This window comes from Lytechinus pictus, chromosome 1 (genome assembly GCF_037042905.1).
Source record: "Lytechinus pictus isolate F3 Inbred chromosome 1, Lp3.0, whole genome shotgun sequence".
NCBI classification, from domain to species: Eukaryota; Metazoa; Echinodermata; class Echinoidea; order Temnopleuroida; family Toxopneustidae; genus Lytechinus; species Lytechinus pictus.
The window spans coordinates 30676650-30692147 of record NC_087245.1 but is presented as its reverse complement, the minus strand read 5'-3'; the positions used below and the strand labels follow the sequence as shown (position 1 = coordinate 30692147).

Genomic DNA, 15498 nt, shown 5'->3' with positions numbered 1-15498 from the left:
AATTTCTCAAAACTGACCATATCTGGCATGTTAGGCTAAAACTACTGTCTCCTTTTTTCAAATTTTTAGCTGATGTCTTTATTTTGAGCAATCGTTTTTTCTTGGTCATGGGGTCAAAGGGCTAAAATATTATTATACACTGCATATCTCATTCTCTTAATAATTGAAGAACTTGGTTCCTGTACATGCATACCAGAAGGGCAATTATTATATTACCTTTGGGGGTTATAAGGTCAAAGGCTAAAAAGGTCCTTTTATATTCCAAAATATCTTCTTTTGAAATGACCTTTTGATGGTGCAACTTCAAACTTGGGTCATTGTATACCTGAAAATAAATCTTTCTTGCGATAAACTGAAGATTTGTTTGAGGGATCAATGTCAAACTTGGGTCATATATGCATTTGTGTGTGAAGATCTGATTAGATTATTCTGGTCACGAGATCATAAGTCACAGAAGTTATTTGAAATTTTTGGAAGTAAGCTGTGTAAAATATTCTTCATCTGGCAATGTCAGAGGCATAAGTTTGACTGCATGCAGTGGAGGTTCCATCTAGTTTCTTTCAAATATTCCACAGTGCTATAGTAATATATGGAACCAGTCATGTGCTTTTTTGGAGGAAAACAAAAATAGTAGGTAGGTCTAGTGTTAAAAAGTGCTTTCATATTGTTGGATATTTTTTGTTTTTTGGGGAAGAGTTTTATTACACAAGCAAAACAATTCTGGGAAGTGTTTCACAAAAAAGGTATAAAATCCAACTTGATTTTTTTTTCTGAAGTTTTCAACTAGCTCATGATATTTGATGCACAGTCTCATCATTTCATAGACATAGTACAGTGCGTTCTCTGAGCGTGATTCAATCAATCCAGTGATCCATTATTTTCTTTAAAAAAGTATAAATTTGAGAGTGATTTTTTTTAAATTATGTTTAATCTTTGTGAAACATCTCTTTGATTTGTTTCTTAATGTCAGATAGCTTGGACCTGCTTTACATCAGGCGCGGATCCAGGGGGATGGTGGAAGCTTCGGGTCACCCAGTAAAATTGTGAAATGAATTGGTGCACCCCATGGATGCCTTAATTGTGCACCCTGTTAAATGAGCAATTACCTTTTTTTTTTGCTTGTCAAGCTTTTCAGAAGAAACGTTTTCATTTTGTACTGATGACCTTATACTGTTTATTTTTTTAATTGTCAATTTTTTTGGGACAAAATTGCCCCGTAAAAGTCTGACTCTGGATCCACACCTGTACAGTGTATGATTATATGTGTTACATACAAAATGTACTTGCTTTGTATTCATTAATTGTATTTTTCTTCTTTAAAAAAAAATAAATTGTAAGACCAGCAGCCTGGAAGATTCATTCAAGTTGCAGGACCATAGCAGTTGACCATATCGATCAATGGTGTAGGCCCTACACCCTCACAAACATGGCTTGCTGACTTGGTTTGAGCTGGGGTCTTCCTGCCAGAATCACACACTTAGTGACATCGCTACCGAGAGATCTATTTTTCAGTGTGCAGAGAAGGGCACTGGACACTGCTGTGCATGGTATGCAACTTACCACAATGTAAGTGCTTTAATAATGATTTCAATGATATTTTGTGTAGCCTAGAGTATGCAAGACAATGCAACGGGTTTTCCAGTAATTATATACTGGGGGCAGTAACCTTTGTGAAAATATTGAGAAGCAATAGTCCCCATATCAGGATTTTCTCTCGTAACGACTGTAATCCCTTCTCTTTTACTGTTATTTCTTCCCCTTCCCGTATCCTTTTGTTGGGTATGTGTCAATCCATCGATTACAGTCTATTTATATACCTCCCAGTACTATCTGTTCTGGCTGCTGCTCTAACCACATCTTTATTTCACATTGTTTCAACATGATATTTACCATGACTGATTTAATAATGTGCTAAAAGGATGAACAATTTTTATAAACAGAATTTGATCTTATTCTTTTTTTCATTGCTAAGCAATGATAGAGCAATGTGAATTACTTTGCAATATATTTGTTCTTTTCTGTATGTGTTATTTTTGGGGGGTCAGACTAATTTGAAGCAATATTTCAAGCTTTATTGCGGGCATTTCACCATGTACCTACATGAACCTTCTGATGCTGAGCATGTATCCTTCGTGTAATCACAGAATGTGAAGAGATAATGTGGACTGCACGAATGTTTAGATATGTGATGATCAGGGTGGATCCTCAACATAGGTTTGTCTACCCAAATCTTCAACCTCGGATGAAAATTTTTCACCCATTTTTATGAGGGTTGTGCACTTCAATGGTTTTTCCACAATGTGTAATAAAAAAAACCTCCTCCTTCAATCAGAGCCATATATGTAAGTCTGGAATCTTGTTTTAGAAGTGTAATGTCAAATTTGGATTTCTAGAGCCTTACCAGTATAGTGTTGCAAGTTGACCCACATTGAAATATTGGTGGAGCGGTTTAGCCAATATGGCTTTGGAGTAGTCTGCTGGGCAAACCCTTCACTCGAGTTAAGGGTGTGAATGTGCAGCCTACTCATGCCTTGTGTGCTGCAAGTTTTGTATGTGCTAGTCTTTGCGTGGAGGCACACTTGTTGATCAAAGGGTCTGTGCCCGCAGACTAGCTTTGGAGCTCGGTGACATTGATCAAGATCGATCAAAACCTGGTTTGCACTGTCTGGCCACAAGGAATGATGTTCCTCTCAGCTTTATACACAATATCCAGAGCTCTTCCAAACCTCATGCAAGTCACACCCTTCTTGGACTTACAAATGCTGATATCTTGCGAGAGTGTTGGCCTCTTTGTGGTGGCGTTAGAGGAATTCTCAGTGGATCTAGTTCCAGTTTGTCAATTGTGTCTTTTTTCACCCATTTGATATTTTCCTGTGTTTATTGGATTTTCCAGGATTTATTTGACTCTGAAATGAAAGGCAATGTGAAGTCTTAATATTATGGAGTCGAAGTCAATAAAGACTTTGACTCTATATTGGCTTTTTTGCTCCTTATGCTTGCCAATATTGTTTACCAAAAGGGAAGCTATGTATATCTGCATCCATTTTCTGCCTTAATAGGCTGTAACTCTAAACCACAATGCATTTTTTTTGCTTCTGATAAGGCAGATTTTTAAAAGTCTTTGTCGACATTGAATATCTGCGTCCAGGAGGAAACGCTCTTTCTTTGGAAAGAATTTGAATGGATTCCTGTGTAGAGCGAATTTCATCACGTTCAGGTGTTCAGAAATATAATCCCTTAAAGTGAGGGGAAGTTACTCTGTTAACCCCATGTAGCCCAGGCTATTTTGAAATTTGAAAGCAAGGGAGAGGGTAGGCTTTTTCAGCCCCCCCCCCCTCCCCTTAGATCTCGGTCGTTGATATATAGGGCCAGTATTCATTTTGATACTTAAGCCAGAATTTTAAGTATTTTACTCAGTATTTTGCTCAAGTAAAACACTTATCCGTCTTTGGTATTCAATTGCATTTTTTTGGCTAAGTATTTGGCTTAAATCTAGGTCAGCCACATACCAGACTTAAGTCTAGCTTGCAAACTTGGTACGCACAGTAAAAAATTCTGTGCACAGATGATAACATTGCGCATTATTCGGCTCAAACTTTATCACGACGTCAAAATGACCAAGTCCTTCCCAGAAAAATGTTGATTTGAATAAATAGAGAAAAATCAAACAAGTGCAACACTGAAAATTTAATCAAAATCGGAAGTAAAACTTATTTTTCACGGAACAGTTATATGCACAATTCAGTAATCTGCAAATGAGAGAATCCATGATGTCCCTCACTATTTCTTTTTTAAATTGTTTTAATATCTTTAATATTTCAATTTTTACCAATTGGACATTGAGGACCAACTTGACTGAACCATATACCGGGTAATATTTTTTTTATAAAGTAAAATACTTAGACGTGATCTGAATTGAGTATTTTACTTTGCCAAATAAAATGCTAAGTAAAATACTTACAAAATCAATACTTTCAATTTAATACCAGCCATGGACACTCTCAAGAGGATTGTCAACAATTTTTTGCTTACCTATGTATTTCTTTGTTTTTATTGTTTTTTGATGGAAATTATCATCAATATTTCATTCATAAAAACATAAAGTCAATAGCTTGTAATTAAGGTAAAATAATTATACATTTATGAATTTTGGCTACATACAGAAATTGCATTGGTGTAAGAAAGGGAGACAAGTTTTAAAGGGAGATATTATTCACTAACATCGTCACTATTGGTGCCCTTGGCACTGTTAGTGATTTGTATTAACATTAGTGCCACTGTTAGCTTCTGCTGGCCTTTTATTGTTAGATTATTAGGAATTCGGCTAAGCTTCTGTGAGTTTATCGATACCGGTAGACCTACTTTTAGTGCCCTGTTAGTGAAAACAATGCGTCTAGGCAGTGGTCGCCCGTAAAAGATGTGACTGGCCCTACTGTTAGCGTTCTGTTACGATAACAACGCTTCTGTTCGGCCGCCACTGATCTTTACAGATTTATTGCAGAAACCCTCCCGGGCTTGATAGGTAATATGTACCTGCTTATCATTGCCAGTTTGGAGAAGGGCCTCCACTCAATGATTAATTTGCTTATCCTTTGATCTTGTGCCATCTAGAAATCTTTCAAAGGAAATCGCGAGTCTTTCACTTTCTTTGCAATGATCATACAATGCATAATTCCAAACCATCATAGAATTATTTCCCTCTTTGCTCATGGTTCCTGATCCTCTGATCATGTCAAGAGAGGTTTTATCAGCCAGGTCCTGAAGCTTGACATGAAGTAGTGCAAGGCTGTTCATTCATCCATCTTCCGGTCTGTTGGTAGGGCAGTGATTGGTAGATTTTTCCAGGTGTCCCTTTGGCTAAAGAAATGGTTTCCTATATCCAGTGTGGTTGGGTGCTGTTTGACATTGCATGTTTTTGGTAGATTGTTCCAACTCCCCATGATCCTTTGGGGAAAGAAGTGGTTTCCTCTATCCAGTCTGGAACAAGATTGGGCAATTTTATTGGGTGCTGTCTGTGAGAGTTGTCATTGGTTGTTGATGACGATTCGGCTGAAGGAATGGTTCCTTATATCCATGGAAAGATTTTTTATTTTTTTATTGGTGTCTTCTCTGAAATTTGATGTTTTGCCTTCATGACAATGGTTCATGCATTGTATTGCAATGATTGATGGGGGATTATAAACCATTGTGGGATATGAAGTGTACTCCCTCAGGACAAGCCTATGTTAGGGTCCCTCCCTATTAGATCTATCTATCATTGTCGGTGCCTCGCCTGATCACTCAGAGTTCATGGTTGCATGATGGATACAGTATGCAAGCAAACATTTGGTTCATGTATGATGGTGACTCATTAGATTAGCTTAACAAGGGAAAAATAATTTTTTCCCCTATTGGTTTCTATTTTGATCAAAATGCAGTGTTCAGAAACACAATTGCATCATGTGCAGAAAAGGGTATATTTATTTGCAATATATTTGTAATATATTCCATTTGCTCAAAAAAAAAAAAAAAGATAAATAGATAAATTTTAAAGAAATAAAATTAAACGAATAATAAAAATATGAAATGTGAATATGATTAATAATCAGAAATATTAATTGAAAATTAGAACACTGTAGTATCAGTCATGGATAATTTATGTTGAAATGATGTGAAATGATTGAAAATGGGCAGATACAGGGAGCATTTTTTCATAACAAGTTTTTTTAGTGATTATCACTAATTTGCTCCAAAATCTTCACAAAATTCTTCCCTGGATGGATAGTACAAGGAGGTATGGGAAGAGTGCACAATCGGTGGATCTACTGCCATTTGTGTTAAAGGGTTGAGAGGGGAGGGGGTGGTTGTGAGAAAGGGAGCAAATTAAAATTCATTTTTTAGGAAAAATAAATCCCCCCCCAAAAAAAAAAAAGAGTAACTGTTGCCCCCAAACTTCAAAAATCAATGCATTGTCTTGCATACTATTGGCTACACAACATTTCATTGATAAAAGCACTTCCATTGTGGCAAGTTGTATACCATGCACAACAGTATTCAGTGCCCGTCTCTGTACATTGAAAAATAGGTCTCAAGGTAGTGATGTCATCATGTATTGTGTGATTTTGACAAGAAGACCCAAGCTCCGACTAGGCGGCTGGTCATTTTGTGAGGGTCAGGGTTTGCCCCATTGAATCAAGAGGTCGGCTGCTATGGTATCTTGTATACTTGAATGAATCTTCTGGGCTGCTGATTTTTTTTTTGTCTATTTTTTCAATAAATCCATTGGAAAATAAATAAAATATTTCTTTTTTCCTCATTCGTGTATTTCTCTACTGCCTAGTACTCCCCTTTTTGTATTCTAAATTTGGCACTATTCATAACCCACCCCACCCCCTCTCCCCCCCGCCCCTGGGCCCCATTGCATAAAATGTACTATTATAGTAATTTTAGTGTCGTACTAGGTTTCACAGTACACCATGTATCTTTTTGGGGAAAGTGTTGGTCTTGAAAAGGACCACCCAAACACTTGCCTAAGATGCATGGTGTACCATGAAACCTACTACACTATTATTTTTCTTTTTTGGCCAACCTTCAGAAGTTGCATCATATAGTATTTTTGTTCTTACTTTAATAGTACACAAATTATACACATGAAGGGCATTACTAATAATTACACACACACAAGGTACCTTTGTCAAAGTGAACGAGTGTGTAATTATTCTAATACCCAATCAAAATGTGTAATTTTGCTATACCAAATGGTGATATGGATCCTTATCTCAAAACCATGACTGGTCACATGATAAATTTCAGCCAATCATTCGATTAGGATCCATATCACTATTTCGTATTAACTTTTATGCAAAACGGGGCCCAGGACTGGTCCCAGGTGGCCACTTAATTGCATTGCTTTACACACGTGTGACCACAGCTTTTATAAAACCATCCCTAGGCAAGCTTTATCCATTGGTCAAATGTATACCCTATTCATGTTTTTTCCCCCTTAAAAAATAAGTTTTTTTCTCCAATTTTGGCCTTTTTTACACCCTATAAACGTGCATGAAAAGCAAAAAGTACCCTTTTTATGCGTTTTGTTTGTCGCCAAGTGTACAGCAATACAGTTGAGTGGCCCCCAGGTGACTGGTATTTTGAATATCGTGTTATCTCAGCAACCCCACTATCAGCTTAAGGTGTTCGTTGGCAGCTTGTAATTTTTTTTGGGGGGATCTTTTTCTTTGAAAAATATATCAGTTATGCTTTATTTCTGCACATCTTTATACTGTGAAACTTTGTTCAGAAATAGACTTGCTTGCACTTTTTATCTCGACATTTATGCAGTATAAAGCAAATATAAATATCATTTTGAAAAAATATGAAATTTGACACAAAGGGTCATGCTAAAGATAACACGACTTTCAGTATACCGGCCAGCATTTATGTTGTAGAATGTGCAGAAGGTAAACCAAATATAGAAGGCTAGTATTTATTCAAATTTATCAGGCATCTTCCAAAATTTGAGGCTGGTCGGCCTAGATGAAATTTTAATTAATGCATTACTGACCGATTCGTCACTGAACATTTGGTGATTAGTAAGCAGGGATTTCTTTTTTAAATTTTCATTGACAGACCCTCACTATTTGGATTACCATTTTCTGCACTTAATAATCATATCCTTTTTGTGATGTACGACCCCCCCCCCCCCATAGTTAATTGTTGCAAAATGGATTGAAATTGATGGCAAACTTTTCCTCCTTTCAAAAAATGATTTATGATATTACAGCAAATACTGCTTTATCCTTTTGTTTTGAGAAGTAATTTAGTATTCATGCACCCAAAATGTTAGATTTTTTCATAATCTAAAAGAAAACTCATGAAAAGTAAATTGTCACAATGAATACCTCAATGACATTGCACTTTGCAACATTCCCGGTGAAATTGTGATTGAAAATAGGGGATCATCTTGTTTTATTTTACAAGAGCGAACTTCACTGCATGAAAATAATTTGTCAGAAATATTTTGAATCGTACAATGTACTGTTAATTCTGTGATGATAATCAATGCATTTAGAGACATTAAGAAAATATATGGAAGAAACCAAGCAAGAATAATTATTTCAAATTTGCAATGCGAAAAGTTAATCTTCTGCGGTAGGATAAAGTTAAATGTTTAACATCTATCATGAGGTTTTGGATCTAAGGATAACTGAAAGTTTGCTAAATTTGATTGCAAGTGATTATTGGATCAGGGTTATTAATGTGGACATGCAATTTATGAAGTTCACTCTATTCTCCAAGGGCTGTGTGGAAAAAGGGTAGAGAGGATGCACTTTAAGGGACTTTCAAAAATTGGTCGCTCGACCACTTTTGAGAATTGCTTTTTGTGCAAAGTATATCGTAACTCAAATGGTCGCACTACCAAGTGTGAAAGTCCCTTCAGAGGTAGACCATCATCTTTGCTGATGTGCAGAAAAGAATTGCAGAGACGGAGGATACAAGAGGGAGAGAAGAGAGACAACGGAAGGAAGAGACGGCGGGACAGAAGAGTAAGAGATGGTGTAGTGGGGGTAAAAGTTCTGTACGAGAATGAATACAAGTAGACAAAGGTAGGTTAACCATAGGCGGCGATTTCACGATATTTTGGTCCATCTAGGGGGACGAGACCATCCCCCTCCCATAAACTGCTGAACAAACTTTGAAAATCGATGGGAGGGGGCATGTTTTCCCATCCCCTGAGATCGCCGCCAATGGGTATAACATATTAATTTAATGATCAATCATCCTAGCAAAATAACAAATTTTAAAATTTAGCCGCATGTCATATGCAGAGAAAACTTCTCGTTCTGGCCCCCTTCTTACAAAGAGTTACGATTGATCCAATCAATCTCAACTATGGAAATCCATCCATACCATGTTTTCCTCTACAGGAAATGTGTATGCAAAATCTCCTTAGCAAACAAAGAGAATCACACTGAATCTTCAAGAGAACGATGAATGTATGAATATACATCATATCTATAAAATATTTTGAACAAATTTGCACTTTAGATGTTGACGTTGCTGGCCGTCCGTAGTTGTGGTTGATCGGATCAATCGTAACTCTTTGTAAGACAGGCCCCAGATTTACCAAGTGTACTTTAGAAAAGAGGCCTACCATAATTTATTCTTAACTAAAGTTCTGTGAGATACCAGCAATTGAAAGTATTTAGTGATTTTCTTTTTAATTACTAGACAGAGGAACAAGATATACAGGCAAAGTAGATTAAATTATTCATTTCGAGTAGATTTCAGAAATCTGAATGTGCCTCTGAGAGGGGTATAGGCCTACAAAATAATATTCTACACTTCTTCATTTAACATGTGAAATAACCATATTTAAAGGCTTCGTGAATGAAGATAATAACCCTAAAATGGTAATCACAGAGTACTATAAGCAATTAATTTATTTTATTTTCAACAAATGCCTATATCAGAAAACATGTATTAGTCCACGTTAGCCATCTATTCTCTTTGCCTTTATTAATTACTTGATTAATTCATATAATGAATGAATGAATAAATAAATGAATGAATGAATGCTGCATACATGAATCAATGAATAAATGAATTCAGGAATCAGTACCATCATTCATTCATTCATACATTTATCTTTTCGTTCATTCATTCCAGTTCAAGTGGGGTTTTGTTATGATCAGGGTATATATTCAAAAGGGTCTTTTGTGAATCATAAAATATTATGTGTATTGTAATCTCAAATATACTATGGCAACTTATTGGCATTGGCCATTGTTGGAAAACGAGAAAAATATTGAGATATACGTTTACTTCTCAAAATGGACCATATCTGACCTTTTAGGGCCAAATTTACTGTAGCATTTTCTTAAATTTTCGTCCAATGCATCTTTATTATTATCCATCATTAAGCATTGTTTTACCAATCACTGCTTTTATTTTTGAAATGCCATTGTTAACAATGAAAACCCCCGCGAAACCCCAGAAGCTACAGATTACTGATTTTTTGTTCAAATGTTGTCAAATCGTTTTTCGTCAAAAAGTGCCCTTTTCCGAAGAATAATCATTTGACAGAACACATAATCAAAAGGTAGAATTAGACATTAGAAACCAAAATCAGATGTGACATCATGCCTCACAGCTTAAAAGAAATATTATTAGGTTTATTTCCAATTGGTCTAATTGACAATTAACTCATCTACTATCATTTGGTCTATCATCAATTCGTCCACCATACACATGGTCTAATTGACATTTCGTCCACTCACCATTTCGTCTAATTACCAGTTGGCCCAATAGCCATTTAGTCCATAAACCATTTGGTCTAATTGGATAAGTGTCAATTGGGCGAAATGAATGAAAAGAAAATGGGTATTAGACCAACTGGTTATCAGACGAAATGGTCATAGACGAACTGGCGATTAGATGAAGTGAATATTGGACCAAATGGTTGCCAGACAAAATGTTAATGGACCGAATGGCATTAGACTAAACGAAGGTAGAGCAATGAGATAAGTGGACGAGTTGGCAATAGACGAATCGGCAATTTACCTATTATTTCACCTTGATTTTCGCCATAAAAAAGGTGAGGAAAACAAAACAGCTTTTTTGTTGTTCAATAAGATAGACTGGTGTACCCTGATTGTAAACCAAACCTCATTTCATTTCAGTAAGTTTTAACAGATTGCACAAGATATTCTTGATTCAAGCAATAGTAATAATAAAACAGAAATAGTGGAAAATATTCACCTAGTCAAATACAATTGTAAATAATAAACAACATTTAGGAGGATAAAAAATTCATGAAAAATGTAAGGAGTAGAATTAACAATAGTGGCATTCAAATAGTTAAGGCCTACTTTTTGGCAAAGCGGTAGCAAGGCTTTAATGCCGTAAAATCCTGAAAGGAAAAAAAAAACACTTGGTGAGGAAGCAAAGCGACTGAGCTCTAAGAAAAATGTGGAATTCAAATACTTTCTGCATTATAAAGATTCTAATTTATATTTTTTCTCTCTCCATTTTCTGTTTAATGCGCCCGCAAGAAGCATTTTTTTTAGATTAATTTAAATTTGTTTAAACTTATTTAAAGGAATGTTGCAAACACTGAGCCTCAATTATGCCAATGAGGCTAATAGTAATAGGGGCGCGAAATTATTAATTTTTTAGAGGAATTATGCGGGAAAATGAAGCGACCGAGCTTTACAAAACATATTGCCCATTAAAGTATAATTAAGACGAGATTTGATGGATTCATCTTCAACAAAGTTAGCATTCCTTACGGGATCACCATTGAAATCATCATGACTATGTTGTGTTTTTACCGAAATCTAAAACAAGCCTTAAACAAATTTGGAGAACAAACTGATCAACTAAATAAAGCCTCCTCCTTAAAACTATTACTAGTAGATACTTTACATTAAAACATTGGAAAGTCCCAGAGAATGCGGCTTATATGCTAAAAAAATCCCCGCATGCGTGGAAGGTGAATTGGTGAACCGATTTTGTTAACCTGTTTTGTACCAACCAATCTTAATATATAGTATTTAACATCCTCAGGAAAATGAAGGAAAATGTCATCTGGCTTGGGAAGGCGGAAAACCAACTGGATCCTAGATCAGTCACACCCTCACCATGACGAGACTGCACTGGGTGATCTTTCAAACCATGGTATCCACATGGTACCACCCTTCAATAGTTTCGGAACACCTGTATGGATATAAACAAGCGGGAGATTTAAATTTATTTACCAGTATTTCCTTCCATATAATCATAAAAGTTGGTCTTTCTGAAACCATGCACGTAGGAAAATTATTGTAAATAAGACTGCATCCAAATTTTGCTCGTACTTTCGATACGACCTTTTACCTACAGACCTGAAAGGGTCCCAAAAGGTTTGTCAGAGGATGTCCAAAGTGTCCAAATGACAGGCCATGTATTGTTACGAGAACCCACCATGAGAGAAGAACCGCCAAAGAATCGTTTTATGAATCTATTTACAGATTATACTCCTGTTAGAGTCCTTGTTCGGGGTGGAGGAGAAAAGATGTAGCACTGATTTTTACCATTTCAAGTATAGCAAAACGGTACACTCTAAAAACAAATCAGTTAAATGAGACTAGTTTATAGGGTCAGCTGGGTGCAACTGTTATTCTAGTCGTATTTAAACATTTTCTAGTCGTCTTTTAGTAGAATTGAGTCATTTCTGACTAGAATATATGTCAGAAATGTAACTAGACTATCAGTTCCACCCATGCATCTGACTACTTGTCTAGTCAATTTGACTGATTTGTTTTAAGAGTGCAATGTTTCCTTGAAGAACCTATCACATCTATAGCGTTGCACTTTAAATGATACGATGTTTATTTTATTCTCAAAACAAAACTGCACCCACTCTCTTTAATACGAGGTGTGTTGTTTGTCCTAGTATGTTATATAGGCGTTCCCAAACTTTTGATGGGTGGTGTTTCGTCGACGGCGAAGACCACGAACCATCCACATTCTCCTTCTCATTAGTCCTCTCAATTGAGAAATCTTAGCGAAAGGACAAGTCCACCCAAACGAAAAGTTGATTTGAATAAAAGGAGAAAAATCCAACAAGCATAACACTGAAAATCTCATAAAATTTTTTGACATTTCGGTTAATTTCCCAAAACGGTTATAGGCACATCTTGGTCGGTATGCAAATGAGGGAACTGATGACGTCACCCATTTACTGTTTCTTTTGCATTTTATCATATGAAATATTCAAATTTTCTCCTCATTGTCATGTGAAACAAAGTTTTATTCCTCCCTACCTTTGTGGTATTACCATTTTTTAAACATTTTATTGTTCAATCAAGTTGCTCCTTGTTGTCAAATCTGTAAAAATTGAAATATTAAAAACAAAAGAAATAGTGAGTGAGGGACATCATCGATTATTTTATTAACATGTAACTGAAATGTGCTTTAACGGGTGAAAAATAAGCAAAAATTCAAAATGTCAAAACTTCTTTTCATTTATCATCCGATTTTGATGAAATTTTTAGCGCGATATGCTTGTGTGATTTTTTTCTATTGATTCAAATCAACTTTAACAATTACATCAGTAACCACATGCGGGATGCCTTCCAAGCAACGGCTCCGAATTAATCAACCTGACCCACCATCGCCTCCTGATGAAAACCTGCTCCAGGGCAGTGGGAGTTCCTCGCCTGCTCCAGGGCAGTGGGAGTTCCTCGCCTGCTCCAGGGAAGTGGGAGTTCCTCGCCTGCTCCAGGGAAGTGGGAGTTCCTCGCCTGCTCCAGGGAAGTGGGAGTTTCTAGCCTGCTCCAGGGAAGTGGGAGTTCCTCGCCTGCTCCAGGAAGTGGGAGTTCCTCGCCTGCTCCAGGGAAGTGGGAGTTCCTCGCCTGCTCCAGGAAGTGGGAGTTCCTCGCCTGCTCCAGGAAGTGGGAGTTCCTCGCCTGCTCCAGGGAAGTGGGAGTTCCTCGCCTGCTCCAGGGAAGTGGGAGTTCCTCGCCTGCTCCAGGGAAGTGGGAGTTCCTCGCCTGCTCCAGGGAAGTGGGAGTTCCTAGCCTGCTCCAGGGAAGTGGGAGTTCCTCGCCTGCTCCAGGGAAGTGGGAGTTCCTCGCCTGCTCCAGGAAGTGGGAGTTCCTCGCCTGCTCCAGGAAGTGGGAGTTCCTCGCCTGCTCCAGGGAAGTTGGAGTTCCTCGCCTGCTCCAGGGAAGTGGGAGTTCCTCGCCTGCTCCAGGGAAGTGGGAGTTCCTCGCCTGCTCCAGGGAAGTGGGAGTTCCTCGCCTGCTCCAGGGAAGTGGAAGTTCCTCGCCTGCTCCAGGGAAGTGGGAGTTCCTCGCCTCCTCCAGGGAAGTGGGAGTTCCTCGCCTGCTCCAGGGAAGTGGGAGTTCCCCACCTGCTCCGGTCCTCCATTCATGACCAGGCCGCATGGATGGGGATGTGCACCGTAAGTCCTGGAGCATTTCATAAACATTTTCATCCGACAAGTTGTCAGGCCCGAGTCCCGACAACTTTCCTTGATTTTGATTGTTACTATGGTAACTGTGGGACAAAACAGGACAGGTCAGATAAAACATCCGACAAGTCCTTTCATGAAACGCTCTCCATGTCTCTACCAAGCCAAGGATCCCGAGGTGACTCCACGAGGCGGTAATTGATCATATCCAATGTGGGGTAGACGTCTTAGTCGACAACAGATTCATTCTTGCGCTGATGGGAAAAAGCAACATAAGTGAAACAGATTTATAGCCCTCTATCGTTTCGTTTCTTTTCTATAGCCTCGTTATATAATCGGACTAAAATTATATTATGTATTGAGTAAAATTCCAATATAATGGAGCAACTCTGAAAATGATCACCAAAAGAAAGGAGTGAGAGGGAAAGAAGAGGGAGGTAAAGAGAAATGGATACTAGAAAAGAATGGAAAGAGAGAGAGGAAATAATGGAGAGAAAGATTTCAAGGAAAAGGGGGAAGGAAGCGGGGAAGAAGAAAATGGTAAAAAAAATAATGAAGACTAGAAAAGATTCGTAAGCTAAAGAGGAAATAAAGGAAGGTGGAAAAGAGAGAGAGAGAGAGAGAGAAGAAGAAGAGAATGGAAAGGAAGTGCCAAAAGAGAGAACGAAACAAATAAGGTATTGGGAGAAAGGAAGGAAAGAGGGAGAAAAAGAGGACGAGAAGCTAGTGAAAGGGAAAGGGGGATGAAGGAATGTAAAAGAGAGAGAGAAAAATGCACGGGGATTATTTGTTCAGAGATATTGTTATCCTGTAATATTTATGAATTTAAACGACGTTTGAAATTTCCCTTTCTGGTGGGTGTTTCATTAAGCTGTTCGTAAGTTAGGAGTGACTTTAAGGAGGACTGGTGATTCTTTCTTGTGGTAAATGATATTCACCATTAAATGTACATTGGTGACTATTTAGCACCTAAGGAAGGATCACCAGTCGTTCTTAAAGTCGCTCCTAATTTATAAACAACTTTATGAAACACCTACCAGGACTCAGTAGATCAAAAACAAATTAACTCGCGCTTCGCACTCTCATTATTGGTTCGTTTATCCTTATCCTATTCATTTAATCAAACTGTGCTTGACATTTCCCTTTTCAGGTCTGAATATAAAAAATTAAACTCGCGCTTCGCGCTCGCATGTTTTGTTAGTGATATACTTACAAGACCTGCACTGATTATTTCTCTCTGACCAGACGGCATGAATGGTGTACAAGGTAAAAAAATATTGGGTAAAATTTTTACCACCACGAGGGTAATTATGTGTCCAACCAATTTGGGCAGTATTTTACCCAATGCGGGTAACATATTGTCCAGTAAGATTAGAAAAATAAGCAGCAATTACCTTAGAATGGGCACAATTTTCATCACACTGGATAAATAAAAATGCCGAAAAGAAATGCCCAATGTTGGTTGGACACAATAATTATCCTCATGGAGCACTTTTACCCAATATTTTTAGAGTGTACTCGAGTATCGTTGTCCACTTCCAACTGTGGCTCAGGATGTACTTGCA

At 37.6% G+C, this 15498-nt stretch overlaps 1 protein-coding gene across 1 annotated transcript; it reads right to left on the bottom strand.

The window, feature by feature from the left end:
- Positions 1 to 9374: 9374 nt before the first annotated feature.
- On the bottom strand, positions 9375 to 15226 carry LOC129277049 (uncharacterized). Its single transcript, XM_064105496.1, has 3 exons — positions 15147 to 15226; positions 13131 to 14187; positions 9375 to 11694 (listed from the first exon to the last, which is right to left on the bottom strand). The coding sequence occupies exons 2-3, from the start codon at positions 14052 to 14054 to the stop codon at positions 11677 to 11679; spliced, it is 942 nt and encodes a 313-aa protein (XP_063961566.1). The 5' UTR covers positions 14055 to 14187; positions 15147 to 15226; the 3' UTR covers positions 9375 to 11676.
- Between the last annotated feature and the right edge of the window lie 272 nt (positions 15227 to 15498).

Coding starts and splice junctions, on each gene's coding strand:
- LOC129277049 (XM_064105496.1), bottom strand. CDS start 14,054: ATGTTTTATCTGACCTGTCCTGTTTTGTCCCACAGTTACCATAGTAAC.